This window comes from Doryrhamphus excisus, linkage group LG2 (assembly GCF_037039965.1).
Source record: "Doryrhamphus excisus strain RoL-2023G ecotype Guam linkage group LG2, RoL_Dexc_Guam_v1.1, whole genome shotgun sequence".
NCBI lineage: Eukaryota > Metazoa > Chordata > Actinopteri > Syngnathiformes > Syngnathidae > Doryrhamphus > Doryrhamphus excisus.
Genome location: NC_136358.1, coordinates 20,191,730 through 20,201,716, shown reverse-complemented (window position 1 = coordinate 20,201,716; position 9,987 = coordinate 20,191,730). Strand labels below are relative to the sequence as shown.

Genomic DNA, 9,987 nt, shown 5'->3' with positions numbered 1-9,987 from the left:
ATCCGGGTCAGTCATGGACGGAGTTCGGTGTTGCCTTCAGGTTACCCTCGTACATCGGCACTAATATCATAACAACGTGTGATAATACCGTGAAACGTCCGATGATATGAAGAAGTTATAAAAAATAGAACAATAGTGTAGACAATCGCTTAAAATTAAAACAGCGTCACTTTTCAATAGTGAGGCTGTAACCTCCCACTTCCGGCGAGCCACTCAACGCGTCACAAGTTGAGACCGTGAAGGCAACACGGAGTGTCAACCCAGCCGCCTCACCGAGGACATGGGCTCAAGTGGCTGCCAACACGGAAACATCGCCCCGGGGGTGGGGGGCCCTCATAGTACGCCGGAACTTTCCTCCCCCGCCTCGATGTGAGCCATGTCCAAGAGCCTGAAGAGGAAGAAGAACCACTGGAGCAACAAAGTCCATCGGCGCGTACTTGGTCGGAGCGCGGAGGGAGAGCTGCTGGCTCCGGAGCTGAGGGGCGGCGCGGAGCATGGCCAGTTCCCGCTTGTGGGCGAGCTCCCTCCCGGTGGAGCTCCGTGCCTTCCCCTCCAAGGCGAGCTGCTGCTGGAAGTGAACGACACCCCGGTGGCAGGACTCACCAGCCGGGACGTGCAGGCGGTGGTGAAGCACAGCAAGGCGCCGGTGACACTCAAGTGCGTCAAACAAGGTAAGCACGCAACTTTGTCCTCCGGAGTGGGACTCGGATAGCTTCCAATCAATCCTAAACATTCCCAACTAACGCTTGAGTGTTGTCAACGTGGAGGACGCTGTGTGCGGTGTGGTATTGCATGTGGAGAAATGTTTTGTTATGCTAGCGAAGGGCTGTGTTGCATTTGAGGCAATCAGAAAAGAAACAACCTCAAACAGTTGGTGACGACTCTGCATCCATGACGAGGCTTTTTGTTGCTTGCAAAGTATGTCATATTTACATTGGCACGGCAGAACACTCGAAGCTATGATATCTATCTACTATAGGTGCACGTGACTACTACCAGGAATACCATGACACGACTACTAGTACATGACTACCACCAGGAATACCATGACATGACTACTAGTACATGACTACTACCAGGAATACCATGACATGACTACTAGTACATGACTACTACCAGGAATACCATGACACGACTACTAGTACATGACTACCACCAGGAATACCATGACATGACTACTAGTACATGGCTACCACCAGGAATACCATGACATGACTACTAGTACATGACTACCACTAGGAATACCATGACATGACTACTAGTACATGACTACTACCAGGAATACCATGACATGGCTACTAGTACATGACTACTACCAGGAATACCATGACATGACTGCTAGTACATGACTACTACCAGGAATACCATGACATGACTACTAGTGCGTGACTACTACCAGGAATACCATGACATGACTACTAGTACATGACTACTACCAGGAATACCATGACATGACTACTAGTACATGACTACTACCAGGAATACCATGACATGACTACTAGTATGTGACTACTACCAGGAATACCATGACATGACTACTAGTGCGTGACTACTACCAGGAATACCATGACATGACTACTAGTACATGACTACTACCAGGAAAACCACAACATGACTACTACTACCAGGAATACTATGACCGGACTACGACCAGGAATACCATGACATGACTACTAGTACCTGACTACTACCCAGAATACCATGACATGACTATTAGTACATGACTACTACCAGGAATACCATGACATGACTATTAGTAAATGACTACTACCAGGAATACCATGACATGACTATTAGTACATGACTACTACCAGGAATACCATGACATGGCTATTAGTACATGACTACTACCAGGAATACCTTGACATGACTACTAGTACATGACCACTACCAGGAATACCATGACATGGTGATGATGACCTCCTGTCCTTTGTACGTGGTTGAGAGGGAGCTGCAAATGAACAGGTTTTGTCTTTTATGTCTTATTTTGTCTTATTATGTTTACTATATAGGGTATTGGAGTGTTTAGGGGTGTTATAGGGGCTCTGATAACGTTAAAAAGCATAACTGGAAGGATTGTCCTTGTCTTATTTTCTCTTGTTATGTCTATTAAATTGGGTAATGAGAGTGTAAAGGTGACTATAGGGGTGTTATTGTGTGTGTGGAGGGCTCTGATAAAGTTGGAAGTCTTTATGAATCCTTTTTAGTGGAAGTGGACGTAACCAGTATCCACCACTGGGAGGGGTGGCATGCATGTACTATAATTTTACGATTGTGGAGGGACGTTGCATCCTACTGAGGGATGTTTTCCAATATTTTCCTTACCTAATTGAGCTAGACAGCTCTCAGCATTGTGCGGGATCAGGAATAATAAATACAGTGTGGGTGTTTGTTTGCCAACTCCCAGAGCAGTCGTCTTGATGCTGGCACTTTTGAAAAGCACACACAAATCCATGTGAACGTGCACCACAAACGGCAAAAGTCCGTGCAGACATTTGAATCTTTTCCTCAGGGATCCCTTAATTGTACGCACCTTTTATCAGCTCTGATTTGTTTGTGGGAAAAAAACCTTGTAAAAAAACGAAGATTTATGTAAAAGTGCAGCCAAGTCTATGAGAAACTAATATCAATTATTTACTATTTACGCTTCAGTGATTGCCTTTTTTTTTAATCCAATCAAAACACATGAATTCCCTTTGAGTTGATCATATTTCTAACATCTGCCTACATGATAAGTAGGACGAAGAAAAATCTACTTTTGGAACCAATGTGGAGGCAATATTATTTTTTCTATTAATAAAAAAATGAATATATATTTTATTTTATTTTTTTCATTCATTTTCTACCGCTTTTCCTCACGAGGGTCGCGGGGGTTGCTGGAAACTATCCCAGCTGTCTTCGGGCGAGAGGCGGGGTCCACCCTGGACAGGTGGCCAGCCAGCCAATCACAGGGCACATATAGTCAAACAACAATTCACACTCACATTCATACCTATGGACAATTTGGAGTGGCTAATTAACCTAGCATGTTTTTGGAATGTGGGAGGAAACCGGAGTACCTGGAGAAAACCCACGCAGAACATGCAAACGTGGGTGGAATTGAACCCTGCTCTCCTAGCTGTTAGGTCCTTGCGCTACCGTACCACCGTACAGCCCCCATTTTTTAATCTATTTTTCAAATTGATTGTAAATATTTTTTTCTATTGGTGAATTGACCCTAAATGGGGCATAGTGGGCCGACCCACAGCACATACTGAGCCCCATGAGGGCGTGCCTGGCTGAGGTTGGTGACCTCTTCCCTGGGCTGAGGGTGAGCAGGATTACGTATTCCCTGAAGCAAGATAGACGACTCTTTGCCTCAAAGGAATGGATGATGTGATCGGAGGATCCCATTCCGGGGAGCCGCTAAAGTGTCCCGCGTGGATGAAGACATTCCTCAAAAGTTGTGTGGGAATTGTTCTGCTAGTTCTCCAGCGGGTGAATGAGAACTTTTTGTGACCTTCTTCATTATCAACGCTCTAGAAAGTTGCACAGAGGAAGTGAAAATAGACTGAAGAGCCTTTTTACACTTTCATGGCCATGCATTAAAGATGAGCACCAGACGTTTTTTGCTTGAGAGTTCCATTTTTCTCCATTGGAGAAGACGTTGGACCGGCTCAGCTGATCCGGTTCAGGCGGTCCGGCTCAGGCAAAGTGCTTCCCACTTCCAGGTGTGTACAAACTACGAGTGAATGTAAATTTCCATAGTGCTTTTCCAAAAGTTCTGCAGAATTAGCATCATATCTTGAGAAGCAGAAAGTGCATCCGATGAAAAGTGTTTCCCAAGCGAGGAGATCATGCTCTGCTCCACAGTGTCACGGAGCATGTTGGAATGTCAATAAAAGGCAGCACTCGTGCAGCCCCTGACGCTTGTGTTGGCGGTTTGGACTAGAATGGCGGTGTGACGACTGACTCTCCGTGGTTGGCCATCCACCAGGGGGTATGCGTGGGTTGTCTCCGGGTACTCCGGTTTCCTCCCCCATTCCAAAAACATGCTAGGTTAATTAGCCACTCCAAATTGTCCATAGGTATGAATGTGAGTGTGAATGGTTGTTTGTCTATATGTGCCCTGTGATTGGCTGGCCACCAGTCCAGGGTGGTCCCCTCTCGCCCGAAGACAGCTGGGATAGGCTCCAGCACCCCTGCGATTCTGGTGAGGAAAAGCTGTAGAAAATGAATGAATGAATGAATTATTATTTTATTTATTTATTTATTTATTTAACAATAATGTTAAATTATTGCTCCAGCACCCACCGTGACGATAAGCGGATAAGTGAAAATGAATGAATAACGGTACTTTGACAAGTAGGCCAGATAGCTAGCTAGCTGGTTAGCATTAAAGCTACTGACACACAAAAGGCCGCGTGGCCACGTGGGCGGAGTTAAAGCACTTTTAAAGGCTGACACACCTCCAATACCTTTCCCACGGCTGGGAAATCCTCCAGTGGTCCGTACTGAAGTCAGCCGTGCCCTAAAGTGCGTCTGATGACGCGTGTTTTTCCACCGTCAGCGCAACATGGTCGCCCTCGCCCGTTTGTGTCAAATAAATGTTTGGCCTTCAAATTAGACACCGAGCGCTAAAAAACCCACCAAAGTGGCACCGGGCTGCCAAAAGCGACACGGCGTTCCGTTAATGACGTCTCAGCGCCGCCTTTCAAAGCATGCGGAGAATGCGCTTGGAAGCAAAAAGCAATTTAAGAAGCGGTGGCGGTGACGGATGTGAAGTTGAAACACACCATCAGGATGTCTTCCTCTCCCTTCTCCTCCAGCACGTCTGCGTCTTCATTTTCTATCCGTGCCATCTTCCCTCCTTGATGCTCGCAGTCGTCCGCGTCTCCAATGTGCTCGGTGAGCCAGCAGCTAATGATGAGTCATCTCCAGACAGTCTGCTCCGAGTTAATGAGGCTTAACAGATCTCACATGGCGCTGACGTTCGCCTGTTTCGTCGTCTTCATAATCATCTGAATCAGTCGGCCCCCGTGGGGGACGCGACCCATCACGTGGTCGGGGGGGGGTGTAAATTTCATCTTCTCTGCTCTCGCCTGCCTCTCCTCCCATCGTCCCACTCGTGATTGTGTCTGAAAGCTGACATCACGAATAGGAGGCTCACAGTCGTAACCATGGCCGCTCTACACACCGTTTCTTCCTTCACGGGAACGCACGCAAAGGGCTGCCGGAGCACCTCGTCCGCCGCTTGGCTTCCCTCGGAATCGACCGCGTGTCTGGAACCGTCCTTGATGCCTCGGCATCATCCCGAGACCTCCTTGATGTCCTACTGGCTGCTCAGAGCCTGTACCCTAGTACAGTACACCCAGCTGGGCTCCAGACTCCAGATATTTCTTGTTGGTGTATATCATATACCATATCATATCGGTATTGCTTCCTCCATTAATTCTTCTTCTTCTTATTATTATTATTATGATGATGATGATTAGTAGTAGTATTAGTAGTATTAGTATTAGTATTGGTATTGGTGGTGGTATAATTATAATTATTATTATCATTATTATTATTATATATTTTTTAATTAAGTTCCATATTGTATGATATGATAATTATGGGGCTCCATGGTGGTCGAGTGGTTAGCGCGCAGACCTCACAGCTAAGATACCCGAGTTCAATTCCACCCTCGGCCATCTCTGTGTGGAGTTTGCATGTTCTCCCTGTGCATGCGTGGGTTTTCTCCGGGTACTCCGGTTTCCTCCCACATTCCAAAAACATGCTAGCCACTCCAAATTGTCCATAGGTATGAATGTGAGTGTGAATGGTTGTTTGTCTATATGTGACAAACTGTGATTGGCTGGCTGGCCACCAGTCCAGGGTGTACCCCGCCTCTCGTCCGAAGACAGATGGGATAGGCTCCAGCACCCCCCACGACCCTGGTGAGGATAAGCGGTAGAAAATGAATGAATGAATGAGATTCAAAAATGTAAATATACATATACATATATATATATATATATATAAGACATAAAAATAATATAAATATATATAATATAAAATATATATATATTATTTTTTATTAATATAAAAATAAATTAATTTTAATTAATTGTAATTTTAAAGAAGGTTTTCCAGGAATAAAGTTCCAATAGTACAGGAATAAACCTGAAAGTGGAGATTTGACCGTGTTAGACCAGACTGTCGTTGTTGCAATACCACCTGCTTCCACTGGAGGCAGCAGCTGTTGTATACAGTATCAGCATAAATCTTCTTTGTTTGGCCTTGTTCTCCAGGACAGTCCTACGCTAGCCGCATGGCGTCGTCCATTAGTCACGCTGTACGTTGTTTATGCTCACAAAGTCTCCAAGAAGACAAACTTTGGGGTCTCTCCTCTGACTGATTGGTTCTCCTCCGGCCCAGATGGCCTCGGCGGGGCTATAAAGTCGCCGAACGCGAGAATGATCTATCCCGTGCCGAGCGCCCCCACGGATCAGTCTCATCAAGAGACGACAGCAGGCCGTGAGGTCATTAATAAAAGCTCGGCGGCGGGACGGAAGGCGGGAAAAGTCACCTTATGTCACATCATTGTCTATTTATTCTTTTTTTTTCCGGGCCTTATTTGTTTGCGGCTCTTGAAAGCCGTGAAACATCCCGGAATGATCACATCGATTCTGGCTGAGCGAGTCGCGTCTCGGGAGTGATGTGTCAAAATGAAATGGCCTTCACATCGTTTATCTCCCGCCTTGTTCCCCGTGACGCGACCTTGCCGGGAGGGAGAAACAATAGGAAGCAGACAAGTTTTTAGGATTGGCTTTTAAAGGACCTGCCGCCCCCAAATTAGTGGTCGGCTTGTAAGCAAGGACACTTAGCCGAGTGCAGATAGCAGCGATAATCCGGCTGTAGAAAGACTACTGTATTACTTTCAAAATACCCCGTAGGAACCTTTCATGCGCACCCTAGTTATCATTTAGCAACCCCCCCACCCCCCCTTGCTCTCCCCGGGGGTATAATACAACCCGACACCGAGTGGTACTCCAGGTTGATCCCGCTGCTGCGTGGCACGTGTGTGTGCATATCCGCTAAACGAGTGCGCCGTGTAATGGAACACGCCCACCAAACACTCCCAATTTCACAGGGCGCTCCATCCGTAATGGCCCCCCCGAGACCGCCCCAGGCAGCCCACGGATCCGGTGTTTGGATGTGCGCTCCGCCGCGGTCAGCTATCTCCATTTATTTCCATAATCTGGCGGTGCACATCACCACTCGGGACTCGCGAGTGGTTGGAGGGAGGGGGTGCGGGGGCTCTCGTCGCTTCTTGACTTCCAGAGTAGTTTTGTTTCCTGGATTGTGTGGCTAGCGATGCATATTTAAGGAGGAAAGCCTCACGGTTCGTTCTCATTAAAGTCGCCCCTTTCAAGGCCAGGTAACCTTTAAGGCCCCCGGGCTACGTTGCCCAATCTGGGGACCAAAAATAGCTCGGTAAAAAATACCAGAGCAGCAGGGGGCACCGCAACATTTTAATTTGGTCACTAGGTGTCAGTAATGCTACATCCATGAGATGGACGGACCTTCACACCACACGCAGCCAGAAGGTCTGGCATGATGGAGTCAAAGACAGTTCTCCCATTTAGTGTGGAAGTGGTATATTTCATCCAGTGTTAAGGTAATGTAGGACAAGGAAGAAGTATTTGAAGTAGTTGTGGGTGTTCTGTGTGGGGTTGGTGAGGGGTTGCTGGTTCCATCCTCAACATATATTTCAGACCTTCTGTATTTCACTTCAGCATCAGCATCCACCTTGTTGGGAAGACTGGATATGGTTTGGGATTAGAAGCCGGGGAGTGTTAGAGTCCAGTTAAGGCCCTGGTTTTCCTTTGTGCTCTTGGCTACTTGGGGGGTCCATCAGAGAAGATAGGAGAATAGGGCGAGCATCAAGAAGCAGGCGTGCCTAATAAAGTGTCCAGGAAGCAACACGGAATGCCGGCTGTATAAATCCCAGCAGTCGCTCCGAGCAAAACGACACAGGTGTCGTCCTCTAAAAGTCAACGGCCCGTATAGTAAATCCAATATAAAATTATTGCGCTGGAAAACCAGCGACAGCCGTAAAAGTGACTTATTGGGACGTCAGCCGCCTCTCAAACGCCCCCCCACCCCCACCCCCTCGGAGTCCGACCTGTCGGCTCCAATTACCTGAGGCCAATGTTTGCCTCCGCCTGGGTGACATCTGTATCCTAATTGCCGCCGCCTGGTCGGCGAACGGCACTCCGAGGCGCCCATGTTTTGGGCGGCGACGGCTCGATTAGCTCACAAACAAGCGTTTTATTTTGAAAGGGATTGTTCATCATCACTACGCAACGGGGGGGTGGGATGGGGGGGGGCACACGGCAGACGCTTGCTCAGCAACTTGGGAAGCGGGGGGGGGGGGCTCTTACACAGGTCAGATGTACTACATGTACAGGTCAGATGTACTACATGTACAGGTCAGATGTACTACATGTACAGGTCAGATGTACTACATGTACAGGTCAGATGTACTACTTACGTACACAGGTTAGATGTACTACATACGTACACAGGTGAAATGTACTACGTACACAGGTTGGATGTACTACGTACACAGGTTGGATGTACTACGTACACAGGTTGGATGTACTACTTACGTACACAGGTCAGATGTACTACATACACAGGTTGGATGTACTACATACGTACACAGGTGAAATGTACTACGTACACAGGTTGGATGTACTACATACACAGGTTAGATGTACTACATACACAGGTCGGATGTACTACTTACGTACACAGGTCAGATGTACTACATACACAGGTCGGATGTACTACATACACAGGTCGGATGTACTACATACACAGGTCGGATGTACTACATACACAGGTCGGATGTACAGTGCATCCAGAAAGTATTCACAGCGCTTCACTTTTTCTACATTTTGTCATGTTACAGCCTCATTCCAAACTGTATTAAATTAATCTCTTACCTCAAAATTCTACACAAAATACTCCATTATGACAATGTGAAAAAAGTTTTTTTTGACATGTTTTGAATTTATTAAAAATAAAAAACAAAAAAATCACATTTACATAAGTATTCACAGCCTTTGCCATGAAGCTCAAAATTGAGCTCAGGTGCATCTTTTTTCCACTGATCATCCTTGAGATCTTTCTACAGCTTAATTGGAGTCCACCTGCAGTAAATTCAGTTGATTGGACATGATTTGGAAATATAATAACTGTCTATATAAGGTCCCACAGTTGACTGTGCATGTCAGAGCACAAACACCAAGCATGAAGTCAAAAGAACTGTAGACCTGCGAGACAGGATTGTCTTGAGGCACAAATCTGGGGAAGGATACAGAAACATTTCTGCTGCTTTGAAGGTCCCAATGAGCACAGTGGCCTCCATTATTCGTAAATGGAAGACGTTTGGAAGCACCAGGACTCTTCCTAGAGCTGGCCGGCCTTCTAAACTGAGCGATCGGGGAAGAAGGGCCTTAGTCAGGGAGGTGACCAAGGCCCCGATGGTCACTCTGTCAGAGCTCCAGCGTTCCTCTGTGGAGAGAGGAGAGCCTTCCAGAAGGACAACCATCTCTGCAGCAATCCACCAATCAGGCCTGTATGGTAGAGTGGCCAGACGAAAGCCATCAGACCAGAGAATTTTGTTTCTCATGGTCTGAGAGTCATTCAGGTGCTTTTTGGCAAATTCCAGACGGGCTGCCATGTTCCGTTTACTAAGGAGTGGCTTTCGTCTGGCCACTCTACCATACAGGCCTGTAACATGACAAAATGTAGAAAAAGTGAAGCGCTGTGAATACTTTCCGGATGCACTGAACCACATACACAGGTCAGATGTACTACGTGTACAGGTCAGGTGTACTACATACACAGCTCAGATGCACTACGTGTACAGGTGAGATGTACCACGTGTACAGGTCAGATGTACCACGTGTACAGGTCAGATGTACCACGTGTACAGGTCAGATGTACCAC

The 9,987-nt window shown here is 46.8% G+C and overlaps 1 protein-coding gene across 12 annotated transcripts in view; it reads left to right on the top strand.

The window, feature by feature from the left end:
- Window positions 1–9,987, top strand: part of magi2a (membrane associated guanylate kinase, WW and PDZ domain containing 2a) — a 78,080-nt gene continuing 68,093 nt past the window's right edge. For 5 of the 12 annotated variants that reach the window (XM_078787777.1, XM_078787773.1, XM_078787769.1 and 2 more), the window contains exon 1: window positions 217–671. In XM_078787777.1, the coding sequence (XP_078643903.1) occupies window positions 377–671 (295 nt within the window). In that variant the 5' untranslated portion in view covers window positions 217–376. Of the gene's footprint in view, window positions 41–180; window positions 672–9,987 lie in introns of those variants that run through there. The other 7 variants (XM_078787796.1, XM_078787788.1, XM_078787792.1 and 4 more) reach the window with 4 other exon arrangements.